This window comes from Paramisgurnus dabryanus, chromosome 16 (genome assembly GCF_030506205.2).
Source record: "Paramisgurnus dabryanus chromosome 16, PD_genome_1.1, whole genome shotgun sequence".
NCBI classification, from domain to species: domain Eukaryota; kingdom Metazoa; phylum Chordata; class Actinopteri; order Cypriniformes; family Cobitidae; genus Paramisgurnus; species Paramisgurnus dabryanus.
The window spans coordinates 35,163,900-35,180,849 of record NC_133352.1 but is presented as its reverse complement, the minus strand read 5'-3'; the positions used below and the strand labels follow the sequence as shown (position 1 = coordinate 35,180,849).

General features: G+C 35.8%; 1 protein-coding gene across 1 annotated transcript; it reads left to right on the top strand.

Annotated features, from left to right (window-relative positions):
• Positions 1-255: 255 nt before the first annotated feature.
• Positions 256-16,711, top strand: sncb (synuclein, beta). Its single transcript, XM_065242168.2, has 6 exons — positions 256-435; positions 1,235-1,365; positions 9,971-10,000; positions 10,531-10,649; positions 14,234-14,320; positions 15,934-16,711. Exons 2-6 carry the CDS (start codon positions 1,245-1,247, stop codon positions 15,961-15,963), a joined length of 387 nt encoding a protein of 128 aa, XP_065098240.1. The 5' UTR covers positions 256-435; positions 1,235-1,244; the 3' UTR covers positions 15,964-16,711.
• The last annotated feature ends 239 nt before the right edge of the window (positions 16,712-16,950 follow it).

The following is a 16,950-nucleotide window of genomic DNA, read 5'->3' as shown; positions in this document are numbered from 1 at the left end:
CAACTGCGCATGCGCAGAGAGTGCGTGCTCCAGACAGTTCAGAATACAATTACACATAATGTGCAAATAACAATAGACACACAGAAGTTATGCACACACATGATTGGCTTTCTCAAAAACTGTATTGGGGTAAAGCTATCACATGATTTACGTAATTTAGTGCAAGTAATAAATACAAAGTTGAATTGCAATATAAGCTAAGAGGTTTCAGCATATAGGTCTTACTCTGAAACTGGTCATCGCCATTATAGCTGTGTCTCTGACACCTCCAGGATCAATACCATCAGCTACGTCGATCGTTTCATCCCTTCATCCTCATTGGCTGGAAGCGTCTAGAGGAAGGCCCACCTCAAGATCCTAGTGTAACATTTCCTTCAACCGTATTTCAATCTACTACGCAACTGAAACATACGGACAAAGAAGGTGCTTTGAAAGGTGAGTTTTGAATCAATGTATATCTTCCCGGATGAAATGCAAATGTCTTACGTTGTCACGAACTGAGATCGTGTAAAAATACTGACGGCGCGCTGTAAGGGCACGAGATAAAAGCGGTGCGCGCGCTGTCAATGGAAACGGATTTTATTTGCTCGCGTGCATATTAAATCATTACATGCTGAATTTTAAGCAGCTCATTCATAACAGGAAATTATTGCGTTTATTGATTCAATTGAAACCGAGTCGCGTCTGCAGCTTGGACATTGGAGAGGTGACACCATATTGCATGTGAGGACGATCCGTCAGATTTTAAATTAAACATCAGTGTCGACGCGCATTGTGCCTTTGCTAGTGCAATGCATATAAAGAGTTTAAAATAAAGCAAAAACGATGCTTTATTCATGCACAACACAGTTATGTGTTATACTCACTATCTAATAAATGCATTTTCGTTTTCATTTACAGTTAAGGAATAACTCACGAGTTTCCGAGAATTAACCATTTCTAGGACGCCCTGTACACCTCCTGTTAACACTACAGCGTCAGTGGATGGTGTAAATGTTCTCATCATCAGCATGTTTGGGCAAATAACGGGTTTTATCTTCAGGGAAATTAGACTCATTGTTGCATTGACAGGCTGATATTAACACACTCAGCTCGTGCGCTCACGCAAAGATACGCGCGCGCGCACACACACTCACGCTTGCTCTCAATTTCAATTTAACCCACATTTATACGCAGCTGTAACCGTATCCCTGTTTTCATTGTAACTATCGATTGGTTTCTCTGTTGGATGCAGAGGGGTGAAGATGGATGTTTTCATGAAGGGGCTTTCTAAAGCTAAAGAAGGTATGGCAGTGGCCGCCGAGAAAACTAAAGAAGGCGTTGCGGTCGCCGCGGAGAAGACCAAGGAAGGCGTGATGTTCGTGGGTAAGACGTTTAAAGCTCTTTTTAAATGCATGCATATCACGAAGCAAGAGTGCGCACGGTGCGAGTGGGAGGCACTGGAAAGCCTGCGGGACGGGATTGTGTAATTTTGTGATTGGCTGGAATGTTGGGTGGGGTTTTCTGGGCCTCTTACGTTTATCACGTCATGTAATTCGTGATAATAGACCTATGGGATAGCATGAGTAATTTTTTTCTATGACTTCATTTCATCAGTTGAACACAAATGAATCATTTTATATTAAAATGTCACCCTATTACTGTATATTGTGGGTCAACACATGGTGAAGCTCTGAAAAGCACAGACATTCATAATTAGGCTATCCAAATTACTCATAATCATGTCATTGTTAATTGTAATTTTATATACATTTATGCTTCTGAAGGGAAAGAAAATGACAATCAATACATTGCACATCCAGAGAAACATATTGGTCAGTGCAGTAACGGTAATGGTGATGATGGATGTTTGTGCTTTTTGAAGCTTCGCCATGTTGACCCCAATTTCTCCCAAAATGTTACTTTAAAAGAACTATCCGTGCACTTAAAAATAGAAAGATGTTAATATTTAGTGTCTTACATACCAATGTGAGGTCTCTGTACAAGTTTTCAAATATTTTTTTCAAATTATTTTCCATAGTTTGTCACATCCTCCTTAACATAGAATTGTCCCGTCTTTACGTTTCTTCTAAATGAAAATACATTTTATTTTGTTTTTTGAGGAGACATCCCTGTCCATTGGTTGGGTATTATTGCATCTGGTTTGTGCATTTTAATTAACAATATTCCTACAAAGACTTTCATCCTTTTTTGTCACATTCATAACACATGCCTATTTCCCTTATCTAAACTAAAAAACACTAGAACGTGTAGAGACTGATATTTTTCTCATGTCTAGACTCTATCATCAGTGGTTTAGGAAAATGTAAACAGGTTCAATAAATGTATAAAAATACATTCGCTAAAAATTATATAAAATTTTTTTTAATGGAAATGTCACATCCAAAACATTGGAATTGCTAAAGCTGGGTACACATCACAAGATAATCGTGTGAATTTGGGCCGATTTTCCCCCATTACAATAATCTTAGGCTGGGTACACACCAGAAGATTTTTTACATCTTATAAGATTGTCAAAATGTGATAGACCACAAACATGAGGTTAAAAAAAATCCTAGATTTAACCGTTTTGCTCCTATAGTGTGTGGTTTAACCAGAGTCTCGACTGTGAACACAGGAAATCCCACAAAATATCGTGAGACTTCAGAATAAGCATGGTGGACGATATGCAGGATGACATTTCAATGATAGTGCTTGAAATAATTTTTACAAGACACATTGTATAAACATTCGTGCTGTTGCCACAAATCAACAAGTTGATCTATCCATATGTTTGTTGTTTCTTACACCACACAAAAGTGTCGTATAAAAGAGAATTTTGTTGCAAACACTTAAAATTCTGATCTGCATTGTGGAAATAAGACAATACTTTTGGTAAATCCATTTACAATTTCTCTGGTCTGATTCATTATTGATTATTATCACAGATCATAGTCTTATTCATATATGTAAATAATAAACCCTTGTTGTATAAAATCAAATCCCTTTATTGTCACATCACCAACTGCGCATGCGCAGAGAGTGCGTGCTCCAGACAGTTCAGAATACAATTACACATAATGTGCATTGTGCAAATAACAATAGACACACAGAAGTTATGCACATATAAAAAAAATTTTAATGGAAATGTCACATCCAAAACATTGGAATTGCTAAAGCTGGGTACACACCACAAGATAATCGTGTGAATTTGGGCCGATTTTCCCCCATTACAATAATCTTAGGCTGGGTACACACCAGAAGATTTTTTACATTTTATAAGATTGTCAAAATGTGATAGACCACAAACATGAGGATAAAAAAATCCTAGATTTAACCGTTTTGCTCCTATAGTGTGTGGTTTAACCAGAGTCTCGACTGTGAACACAGGAAATCCCACAAAATATCGTGAGACTTCAGAATAAGCATGGTGGACGATATGCAGGAAGACATTTCAATGATAGTGCTTGAAATAATTTTTACAAGACACATTGTATAAACATTCGTGCTGTTGCCACAAATCAACAAGTTGATCCTCTATCTCTGCTGTCTACATCAACTTCACTTTGGCCTTTTCTCAATCTGAAGGCTGTAGCCTGCAGAGGTCGCACATGCAGGTTGCATACGTCATGAAATCTGGTTTATTCAAGTTAACTGAGCATAACATTCGCAAGTCATAAGTATATTACAACAATATACGATAAACTTGGAATAATAGTCAATTGTCAACTTGATGACGTATATGCAGCCTGGAAGTGCGAACTACGGATTGAGTAGCGGCCTTTGTGCTGCGCCATGACTGCTTCCGTCTTCCCTCATCTGGCTTTCTGATTGGATATGGTTTCGTTACACGTGATAATCTCAATAGCGTGCTCGCGTTTGTCCTCAGGATTCCCCACACACATCAGGATGAATATTTACGATTCGCGATCGGCGCGGCTCCGACGTTCTTCCGAGCAGGTTCGGACACTCTTAACACACCTCACACGAAGGGACAATCTGATAAAATAATCTGTAGAACCATTGCGATACTCGGGACATAGCTAGGATTGTCGGAAGACCAAAATCAGCCCGATTATCTTTTGGTGTGTACTCAGCCTTAGGTAAAGTCCCGATCATCTTTGTGGTTGCACCGATTATCTTATCAGATTTTCCTGTGGTGCGCGGTGCGTTATGAGCGTCTGAATCTACTCAGAAGCATGTTGGCGCCGCACCAATCACAAACGATCAGAAATCTTGTTGTGTGTGGGGTAAACCCCGACGACAAACACACACGCTGTAAATTGTCACGTGAAACACAAAGATCAAAACCTAACCCAATCAGAGAGCAAGCGGATGAAAAATGAAACCATAACAAAAGTGGCACAGCATGCACAGTCCAAAGTAAGATGGACATCAGAGATGTAAAAAAGCAGTCCATTGTATAAATGACATTACTTTTTGTACCTTGTTCGCCATGTTTGTCACGTTTGGCTGCAAGAAACATTACGAGATCTCTGAGAGATTTCCTGTGTTCTCAGCTGAGAGTCGCATTGTTTGTGAAGTTAATCTGATTGTGCGTGGTGTGCAGTCATGACCATATAGCGTCAGTCTACACCCTATAGGAACAAACGTGTTAAATCATACATTTTTTTCATCATGTTTGTTGTCTCGTCCTAGCTTAAGCGAGTGGTACCATAAAGAGCCTTTGTCACTTACAAAACTTGTCTGTTGCACAAATATTTAAAGATTAAATAAAGATTAGAAAAGGTCTTTGAAGGAAAGGTTCTTCAGGAACAAAAATGGTTCTTCCATGACATTGCCATTAAAAAAAAACTTATACTAGGACCTTTATTTTTAAAAGTGTATGAGACAATGCTTGGCTTCGATTCATCTTTACTGTGATTATTTAGTCATAAAATGTAGATATTCATGGCTCTGATATTTGTATAGTTAAATATTTGTAATAGTTTTTGAGTAATATGGGCAGTTTCAGTGGGATATGTGTGTTCCCTGCAAAACTGTATGCATTTTATGAACATCCTGTTTAATTATAAATAGATTTTACATCTAGAAAATTAAAAGCACTCAAGATGATCTGGGCCGATATTGATTATAGTATAAAATAACAGTCTACAGAGCATACAGAAAACAGACCCAATGTAATTTAAGGTCATTAAAAATAAATGTATAGCTGGTTAATGTGCTTTTTCTAATGTTTATTTGGAAGAGAAATAGCAGGGAGGTACTTGACTTTTGGAGATGGTCCAGCATCTCTCTGATATCCTGTGGATTTGGAGAAAAGCAACAGAGGCCACATGTCACATAATTCCATGAGCTCACGCTAATGTTGACAATGAACTCACAATATGTAAACAGAAAATATTGTAAACCATAAAGAGAGAATAGATATCTTTTAAAGCACATCTGACAGTACTGAATGTTGGCCTGCCTTAGATCGGTAAGACGAGACGTCGATCATGTCTGTTGACCTGTTGTAATCGAGCCGTCGGACTCTTTGGAGGCCATTTTAAGCATTCTAGCCGGACTATTGTCCCGGGCGATGCATTCATTCACATTCTTCTGTTTCGATTTTCAGATGAGCGAATAATAAAAACCTACCACATAAAAATTTCACCACCATTCCAGGGAGAGACCATTAGCCCAGATATCTTGGTGTAGCAGATCTTCGTGTCTGTAGAAGAGGCTTGACATTTCCTTGCGGTGAACACAAGACCTTACATATGTTAGAGGATCGCGGTGCCCTGGAAAGCTATGCTTGAATGGCCTTATGTGTGTCTGTGTGAGTGCATGGAGGAGGGGTGAAGGTTGGCTGTTAGGTTCTCGTTGTACCTTGGACAGCAGCTGTGCTATCACACTATCTCTCACACATGCCGAAGAGAGGACATACGTACAGATACATACATGGACCTCTGTTAATGTCATAGTGGCTTATTGTGTTTCCTGTGCTTTTCATTCTGGCTCTAGTGTCTCTAGTACAGAGTTGGGTATAACGCGTTACTGTGTAACGCATTACTGTACTCTAATTACTTTTCCTGATAACGCAGTAACGTAACGCTTTACATTTTAAATGTATGTAATTTGATTACAGTTACCAATGACAACAAAATTACGTTACTAGCGTTACAAATTAAGTGTTGAAAAATTAATTAAAATGTATTTTAAAATGACGTTTTGCCATTGCACGGCAACGTCTGCGAGCATGCGCGCAGCGTCAGTTAACGAGCATATGCTACTCACTCGTCTGAGACGCAAGCAAATGGATGCTATGTGAGCGGTGGTTGATTCTTCAAGTGGAATACAGACAATACATGTCCAAAACCTTGGCATTTCAGAGTGGGCTTTGCGCGATGACATCTGGTCTGCTAGAAGCGGTCGTACAGGTGTGTTTTTAAATCACTAATGTACAATAAGGTTTTATTTGTTAACATTATTTAACTATGTTATTTTATCATGAGCTCAATGCGTGCACTGCATTAAGTAATCATATGTTTATTTAAACAATTACCAAAACAACTTTTAATTGTTATATTTAACGAACTAACATGAATATTAACATTCTTTAACTTGACCAAAAAGCCCTCGCGAATGCGACGACGTGTTAAAACTATAGTTTCTGTCTCCGCGACCGCGAATGAATGTAGATAGTGTAGCATTCAAGAGAAATGCACAGACACTCGTTTAAGTAAACTGCTGGCTTTACTTTAACAGAGCACCCGTAGGACGATGCTCACGCACATCCAGTCGCGCGCCCGCGCCAGAGCGTGCACAACATCATAGCCCAAAACAAAAACAAAAAACCCCTCCCCTCGTTGCACTAACCAATCACATTTCAGGGAATACATGGCAAAGAGAACAGAAACTCAGCGTTAACCCTTACAGAACAGAGTTGTAATAAACATCCAAGAACATCATTTTAAACACTGCTACGATAGATAGATAGATAGATAGATAGATAGATAGATAGATAGATAGATAGATAGATAGATAGATAGATAGATAGATAGATAGATAGATAGATAGATAGATAGATAGATAGATAGATAGATGTTAATGAATGTAGAATGCTAAATGTTAAACATCTGTAACTTATTATAAAAGCTACAAATATTTCTGGATCACTATATGACCAGTAATTTTAGGAGGGGGCAAAATCACACCAAAAATAGCTTTAAGCATTCAAATATGCACTGTAATCATTACTGTTTTCAAATGTTACAAGAAACATTTTCACATTAACACTGCGTTTGGGTTTATCTGTCCTTGTTTCTGACAGTTTCACTTTGTAGTTTTTTACATTTGATGTTGTCAAAGTAACTTAAAAGTAAAGTAATTAGTAATTAGATTACTTTTTGCATGTAGTAATCAGTAATGTAATCAAATTACAATTTTAAAGTAGTAATTAGTAATTTGTAGTGGATTACTTTTTTTGAGTAACTTACCCAACACTGCGTCTAGTACTGTTACTTACAGGATAGAAATTGAATCGAAAGTTTAAGAATTAAACCTAGGCATGTGATTGAATTTTGAATTGAATTGATTGCTTGAAATGCATCTCAGTTAAAAACTGTGTCCTGGTTAACCTACTTATATTATGTTTTAATAGTATTTAATGTTTTGCCAAAGTAGATACCTTTGAGTGCAGAGCAAAAGCGTATTGACATACTAACATGAAACGGATGTGACTTCGACGATGCTGTCATCCTTAAAGCCGCTCTATCCTAGAAAATGCACTTTTAAATGTGTTTCCATCAGAAAATGAGTCGCCAGTGTGTATGCAGAAACATCCTGTAATTATACAAATCCATTAACTCTTCTTTGTGTAATCTCTTTAAAGGTGCAGTGTGTAAATTTTAGCAGCATCTAGTGGTGAGGTTGCGAATTGCAACCAATGGCTCAGTCCACTGCTCACCCCTTGTTTTGAAACGCCACCGGAAAAACATGTCATTGTCGGAGACAACTTAGTAAAAACGTTTGTCCGTTAAGGGCTCCGTAGAAACATGGCGGCACAAAATGGCGATTTCCATGTAAGGGGACCCTCGGTGTATGTAGATAAAAACGTCTCATTTTAAGGTAATAAAAACATAACAGTTCATTATAAAATGGTCTTCAAACACCTCTAATAATATATTTTTGTATATTATTTTGCATTTCTGTCAAGAGTTTCTCCTAAAAATGACACACTGCACCTTTAACCGCAACAGCCACACAAAACAGGCTGTTGGGGATCACCTATCAATGTGATGTCACATTGATTATGCCCACACATGACCACTCACAGATTTCACCTTATGAGCGCGTAGTTCAATCTTCTGCCAGAGACACATGTTTTAATGTAGTCCAAATCATATGTGTAAACGCTCTACACCCTACTTTACATACGGGGAGGGGAACAAAAGCTTTCTTTGCATTTAAAGAAACACAAAAACAAGTTTTTCATTTTCATACCAGAGACTATTTTTATATAACGGAAAACACCTACATTAGCAGCCTTTTAAAAAACGCAAACACCAAAATACAACTTATCTTTGCATTTAAGATTTCTTCATTCATTGTTTTCTTCATTCATTATTTGCCATATAATGTTTACTGTGTAGTTAAATGTATTGATTCAGTGATGCATCATTTATTAAATTACTAATAAACTCCGCCATCTTGAGTTTAAGTGTGCATGGATGTGCACTTTGAATTTCCATAGCATGAAACAGCAGTTCATCTGTTTTTATTTACCTATCGTGATGTATAAAGGTTTGGACGTCATGTGACCAATTTTGTTTATGCCACCATAATGGCAGGGAAGGACAGCCAGGAGCGAATATGAAATGAATGGTGCCAGCAGGAGTTTCAAGGAAACACTGCACAATTTAAAAGATATAGATATGTACATCAAAAACTTCATAACTAAAACAGACAGAGATCGCTAAAATGCCTTTTAATATAAATCAGCAGTTATTTTCTAATTTTTTTTACCATTTCATGTCATTTCAGCTTTACTATTAAACATAAAACCCTTATACAACATGTTGAAATAGTAAGGTTGGAATGTATAAACAAAATGATTGTGTAACCACTTTGATAAAAGTGCTCTAAGTTTGCCTGCATGATGTCAGCTATATCCGAGTAAAATAGTTTTGAAAATGTAGGGTGGGAACTGATTGGATGGTTGGAATTTGGGGGTTTTCTAACAAAACATGAAGACAATCAATTGCAATAGCCCCCAATAGCCCCGCCCTCGTGACATAACTTGTGACAGGAAGAAAAGTAATTTATGGGGGGGTTGGAGTTAAATGTTTTTAATGAAAGATTATGAGGGCAATGAATTAAAAAAAACAGTACACAGATAAATAATTTCTAAAAAAAAATTATAAAAAAAAGAGAAAAATCTGACTTCATTAAAGGGGGAACCCAAGCCATATAGAAAATAATATCACAAAAACGCAGATGTGGGCTCTTTTGATATGGGCCAATAAGCAACCACATATCAAACATCTAGGGCACTTTAATTAGTAACACCCTAGAAACCAACTGCAAACCAATACGCTAAAACCCCCTAGACAATCTAAGCAATCGCATAGCAAGAAATAAAGCATCATGGCAGAGATTTTACACTGGTTAACAACACTCACATGTTCTTAAGTAATCCGAAAAATTATTTTGATCATCTCTGTTTATGAAAACGAATGCATTTGGCACATTAAGAAAATGCAGTTTGGCATTAAATAGTAACTCTCTCTCTCTCTCTTTAGTTCACAGGGCTGTACAATGATCAGTTTGAGATACAGGTTCAATTAACTCTTAATGATTTTTCAGCGAACCTTTAAATGAAGCTACTCTAGGAGCTCCAGCCTCGTATTTCACATTGACTTCCCTGTCTGTGTCATGCATCTACTTCCAGCCTTATCACTGTTCATCTTGAAGACTCATTTACTGTGTTTTACTATCTTCACAGACTGCATAAATGATCTTATAATGTACCTTTATGTGCTTTCAGGCCACAAGACCAAAGACAGTGTTGCAACAGGTACGGTAATTCTGCAGATTGTCCTTTAGTCTCGTCTCGTAAATAATGCATGCGTCTCATTTAAAGTGCAGAAAGGGCATGGCATGCAGCCACCAAGTGGAACCGAGACAAATAGATCTGTGCCTACTGTAGGTGATATTTCACACGACTGTTCTCTGTATCATTAGCTACTGGCCTCCTTATCAAAACACGATATGTTTAATCCAAAGATTTATCACATTTATTGCTATTTTTGGTGTCATTATATTTAGATATAATGCAGATCTTTTTGCAGTGAGTGCAATGAAGTCATTCTCTCTGGAGGCGATTGCATGTGAAGTGCTATGTTTTATCAGATGAATATAGAGAAATACTTGGTGTAAGAGGGAGGGACTTATTAAGAAATTAATGCATGCAATACAACATGCTATTTTGCATATTGTTTAAATGTATTTTAAAGTAGGTTTCCCCAAACATATTCACAATGTCTGTCCTGTGTGTGTCTGGACAATTTGCTGTGTCTGTGTTTGACATTATTCATCTCTGGGCAGTGGCTGAGAAGACAAAAGAACAAGCGTCACACCTGGGAGGAGCTGTGATGTCTGGGGCGGGAAACATCGCTGCTGCCACGGGCTTTGTGAAAAAAGACGAGTTCCCCACTGACATAAACGTAAGTCCTGTTATTAAACGTAAATCGTTTTTATATGACATCTAATATTTTTTTGTTTAATGTGAGATTCGCTCTACAGTTGAAATCACTGATGAGTAAATGTGTGGTAATAAAAGATGAGTGATTAATCGCGATTAATCGCACACAAAATAAAAGTTTGTGTTTGCATAATATATTTGTTTGTGTATTGTGTGTAATTATTATGTGTATATATATATATATATATATATAAACACACACATTTTTAGAATTTTTTTAATTTATTTATTTATACATTTTTACATTTACATATAATATAGAATGTATTAAAATCTAAACAAATATATATACATGTAAATGTTTTTTAAATACATGCATGTGTGTGCATTTATATACAAAATAATTATGCAAAAACAAACTTTTATTTTGTATGCGATTAATCACGATTAATCTTTTGACAGGTAATAAACATCTGAAAGGTGTTTTGTAATTTATATGTAAGGCTTGCTGTTCATAATAAGCTAAGAAAAGAAGCATTAATTTCTTGTTATTCAGTTTATCTATTATCTCAAACGATTTGGAGTGTAGCTTTTGACATGATAAGGAGAGTGTGTGTAGATGGCAGTTAAAGTGTGTGGTTTAGCTGTTTGGGAACATGTGAAAAAATATGTGTGGGTGGTCAGCGTTAAGTGTGTTACTGGATAGGACTGTGTGATTCATGTTTTTTGTTGTTGTTCTAGAACATGCTTTACATTTTATCTGTGTTTTTCTCAGGAAAATATATGTGCTAGATGTGATTTGCTGAAGAGAAAGGTTCAGTGGTTTAATAGATTTTATGCACTTTGTTAAAGTCAAAAAGTGGTTCACTGGGGAGGTACCATTTCTAAAGGTACAAATTTCACTCCTAAAGATTTCATATTAGTACCTCAGACATACATATTGGTACCAATTGTATACATTTCTATATATTATTAAAGGCACCATTATATGACATTTTTCTGACAGTGTATGTTGTGTAGGAATGCCCAAATAGAAAGTCCAAGATCGGTATCGGTTTATCATAACATTAAATTATTCAAACGGTACTCGCTAAATTTGCCAATCTCATGAACCGATCTTTTTATTTACTTTGGTCATCATAGGGCTCCTTAATGCGGGTGCAATTTGAGACCATTTTCACACAGTGCAAGCATTTTTGCCATTTTAAGCTCATGTGCGACAAGCAAATTAGCATTTCTCTCTTTGCATTTACAGAGATATGTGTATTTTCTATGAGGACACGTTCCAGTCCTAACATGCATATATATATATATATATATATATATATATATATACAGTGTTTCCCATAGATCTGAAATTTACTTGTGGTGGTAGCTGGTGAAAAGGGCGATCATTATCCACCGACAAAAAATGGTCTACTATACATGTGACAAAGAACTAATAATGTGTGACACAACACAATACTTTGATTTATTAAACATTAATATTAATTTCACATTATAGTTAATTAATAACCACCCCAAACTTTCTTTGCCATAAACAAAGCTGACACTGTTTGTCAAAGCACCTCGAAAACACTTAATGTTTTTGCACTGATATATGAAGCAATTAATGACCCCTTTTATAAAACTCAATTATATACAATACTATGTATATAGCCTATTAATAGACAGTGCAGGTCTATAGATTATAAATGTGACTGATGTTATAATGGTAATAATTTCTATTAGATAGGCACTTTTACTGCTTCTGCTTTCTATTTCTCTTTTGCCGATAAAAAAAAGCTTGATCCACTCATTATTTCAGATTTAAAAGTCTACTTGCTGTCCCGATGACAGACTTTACATTACAGCTTTGCGTTTTTTTAATTCCTGAGTCAGCTAGAGCTTTGCTCGTTCAGTATTAGCACTGCTTTTTGCTACAATCTCTGTGCAAACTATTTAGATTTTAGTAAAGATATGGTCTATTAATAGTAAGATTATAAAAAAATGGGATAAAGAAAATGAAGCGGCGCGAGGCCGGAAAAGCACTCGAGCTTTAGCGCGGTAGCGCTCGCGGCCGTTCTACGATGGACTCGGGTTTTACACACAATATTAATCAGACTTGGGACTCTAAGTAATGAACTAGGACCGACCCGGACCCGACTGACCATTTAAAATATAAACCTGGAACCGTACAGGTCCCGCGTCCTCAGTGAAGAAAGACCTCTAATGGTAAAACTCTGCTCAAGTTCAGAAACATGAAAGGACACTATGTGACACTGAGGTTGCTTCGCGTCGCACCCAAATTCATTGAGAAACAGAGAGCACGTGAACGGACACTCAGCGGGAGAGACACAACGTGCTTGCACGCAAAATGAAGCCAACTTGGATGCTATAAACACATATGCACATAAGCATATGCGACCAATGGTCGCAGTGTAGTTCCCTGGCTGCTCCGTATGTGCTGCTGTTGATCCAGTTTGCCGCGCTGGATAAAGAGTTTATGACGCGTGCATCATCTTCACGGTCACCCGACCCCCACCTCTCTCTCTCTCTTTCTCTCTCTCTCAACACCTCTCTCTCTCTCTCTCTCTCCAAAACACAGGTCATCCAGAAAATACGGAAATTCGTAAAGTGATTTTTTTTCCTGGGCGCGTCGCAATTTACCTGGGCGCACCGCCCAAGTAGAGCCTATGTATGGGAAACACTGATATATATATATATATATATATATATATATAAAATTGTTTACGAATAAAAAAGGAAATCCAAATCCTGTGAAAAATAAGACTGCTACGAAAAACAGCCTAACTTCTTATAGTAGTAGTGAGGTAGTGTTTTTCTAATGTTTATATTGTGATGCACCAAATAAAGAAATGTAGGGTTTGATCATTTGCCATCTAAACCCATTATTAGACATTTTAGTGGCTGTGAAATAGTTTACAAATCTGTTGTTCTAGCAAAAATTACAGCGTTTTCTGATTATAACCAGTGTGGCTGTGTGTATGTTTTGTAGTTTAATGCACCGGCTGTGTATTAATAATAAAACTGTGGACTGGTGAAATATGACCTAAATGACTGCTATAACTCAGTTTAAAAATAAACCTTTCAGTGACCCAGAACTGTAAAGAAATTCTGTGTAGGTAATGAGAAATTCTCTCGCTCTCTCCCTCCTTCTCTATAATGCCATAAAATTCAGTTTGATTAAATATTTATTGCACTCATATGAGCACATGTAACATGCATAGCAAAAGAGCATTAGCAGATGCATCATTTTTAAAGTCTACATATAGTAACTGTCTCAGCCAGACAGATGCCTAACAAAAATGGTTTTAAAAATGGTCTCAAGTTTATACAGAAACAGAAATGTATACATTTTCTAACAATATGTACCTTTAAGGTCCTAATATGCACTCTTTGGTACCAATATTTCCCTCGGGGGAACTAATATAAACTCTATTGGTTCAATAGTGTACTTAATTAAGGGTATGGACCCAGTGACAGCTAAGGACCGTTTTTGACCACTTTATCTGAGTTTTTATTAACATCTTTCTCTACGAGGTTGTTTGCTCATGCATATTTTAGCATTGTTGATTTTGAAGGTTTTCACATGTGTGTCCACAGCCTGAGTTTGGTCAAGAAGCCACAGAGGAACCAATGGGTGAAGGTCTCATGGACCCTGAGGGACAGACATATGATGAAACTCAGCAGGTCAGAGCATCATCCTCGCATCAGTATATCCATACCAGACAAAAATTCAACAACATGTTATTTCATATCAAAATTATTTATTGACTTGATTTGCAGTATAATTTTGACAAAATAGCTAAATAATGCTGGTATAATAAGATTTAAATTAACAGCAGACATTTGCTAACACACATACAGTATTTATTGCACGTCACTATACACAAACATGGTGGGAGTCCCTGCCTGGTGGCTTTCTACTTACATTTTTTTTACATCCCCACCCTCCTCTTCTTGTTAGTTCACTGCCATGCTGTTTCTGCCTACATGGGAGTGGTGCTGACATCATAAGCCCTGTTGCATTGTGGGTAGTATCATAGAGGCTACCCCTACCATGATAAAGAAATGAGCTCTTCCAGTAGATTCTTAATGTCTGTGTTTTCTTATACAGAGTGAAACAGGGCTGTTGGATAATGATGCAGATATTTTACATGCACTTTATCTTGATATGTCAGTAAAGTTGTTTGACTAATATAAATGTAACATGCTGGTAAATTAAATCCATTGAGATTGAACAGCCTAATTTAAAAGCATCAGTTGCCCTCTGTTGAGGAAAGCAAGCTACTGCAAGAGAGCTCCAAACATTTATAATGATCCTAATAAATAGATTTACGTTGGGATGTCCCGAAACCCTCATGTTATGTTGAAATTAACTTTAACCGTGGTTGTCCCAGAGACTAAAAAGTATAAATTTATATATATATATTTTTTAAGCGTTTAATAACATCACATTATACTTTCATATTTATATAATAAAATAAAAATATAATGAATAACTATAATAAAAAAAAATTTATTACTATCTTATTAAATTATATCTTATACTGATGACAATATTGTTAACTTTTATTTTATATTATTTTATATTATATTATATTACATCATACATATATTATATATTATATTATATTAATAAAAAAAGATAAATTTGTATAATATAAAATATTTAACAATACACAATGTACAAATAGAAAATGTGTATATGTACATCCATGTTATATACAATGGAGAAAATTTAAATAAGAAGAATGGTCGAATAGTGTGCTCAGTTTAAAAAAGTAATATTATTATTACACATTATTATATTATATTATATTATTATATTATATTATATTATATTATATTATATTAATAAAAAAGACAACAAAGTTATGAGATAAATTTGTGTAATATAAAATAATTAAAAGTTTTACAAATATTTTAAAATACACAATTTACAAATATGTATATGTACAAGCATGTTATATACAATGGAGAAAATGTAAAATAAGAAGAAGAATGGTTGAATAGTGTGCTCAATTTAAATAAGTAATATTATTATTACACATTATTATATTATATTATATTATATTATACATTACATTACATTACATTACATTATATTATAAAATGAAAATATATATTTTATATAATATATGACAATATTTTCAACACATTCAACACAAAACATTTTTATCAGCATTGCCATAATAATTTGAAAATACCCCACAAAAGCAACAGATTAATATAACTTTGTATAGCCGATTATGCATTTTCCTCTGTTTTACTACTATGTCCTTTTTGGTTTCTGCTTACAGGACAACCAAGATTACGAGCCAGAGGCGTAAGCATCACATTCCAAGTCTGAGTCCAGCCAGCAGCACAAAAAGTTTATATCAATAACAAGTACAAATCCTAAATACATCACAATAAACCCTGTTGCAAAAAAGACAAAAAACATAAATATATATTCCAGTTAATCCTGCCGAGAAATGTTCTTCCTATCAGATATATATATACTTTTATTATGATCTATTGTAAATGTCATGTTTTGACAGTAACGTGTTGGATGTAGCTCTATGCTGACTGCCGGGGGGCGCACTTATCTCGTTTCCTTGATTCCCTCCCAATGAAACGAGACCCGCTCCCCCCATTGTGACTATTTGTACTTGTGTACCTGCATTTCTATATGTGTAATAGATGTTTCAGATCTTCCAATAGGATATTGGGGATTAAATATCTTCGGGTAAATATGATATTATATATAGCTGTGTGCAATGCCTGTTTGTGAGATTTTCTTTTTTATTTATTTATTATGACGGCAAGTCGTTTATTTAATGTTTTTCAAGTAAGAGTTTTATACATCGTAGCTTTATAGTTGCTTGTGATATCATTCCAGTGGATTATTTGTTAGAATTGGGCAATTTGTATTCGTTTGTGCGTATGTATGCGTCCGTGTACTGAAGATTTAAAGGTAGTGTATATGTGTCTTGAAATGTTTATGGATGTCAGGTCAACATGTGCTTTACAATGCTGGAAAGTCAATATTGTCATTCAAGACAAGTGAATCCTCTGTAAATAAAAAACAAAACACAATTTCAGACTCTTATTTTATTGTATGAGCTATCCATGCAGGTCCTGGATTATTAGTCCGATAAGCAGGATTTTCCGTAAGTCTTCATGTGCTTTTTATCTCATTGCTGTCTAAAAGAAATGTAATATTAAGGAGATCTGGAAGAGAGATATTGAGCACTTTCCTATCTGGCCTCCTTTATTAAAAGGATGTCCGGCCCTGCCTCCAAACCAAAACATAGTGCTTTACAGACATGCTGAGT

Bases quoted from the DNA above. Each gene is read 5' to 3' on its own strand.
- sncb (XM_065242168.2), top strand. From the start codon at position 1,245: ATGGATGTTTTCATGAAGGGGCTTTCTAAAGCTAAAGAAGGTATGGCA. The intron at 10,650-14,233 runs GTAAGTCCTGTT...GTGTGTCCACAG, and splicing joins AGTTCCCCACTGACATAAAC to CCTGAGTTTGGTCAAGAAGC. The intron at 14,321-15,933 runs GTCAGAGCATCA...TTCTGCTTACAG, and splicing joins CATATGATGAAACTCAGCAG to GACAACCAAGATTACGAGCC.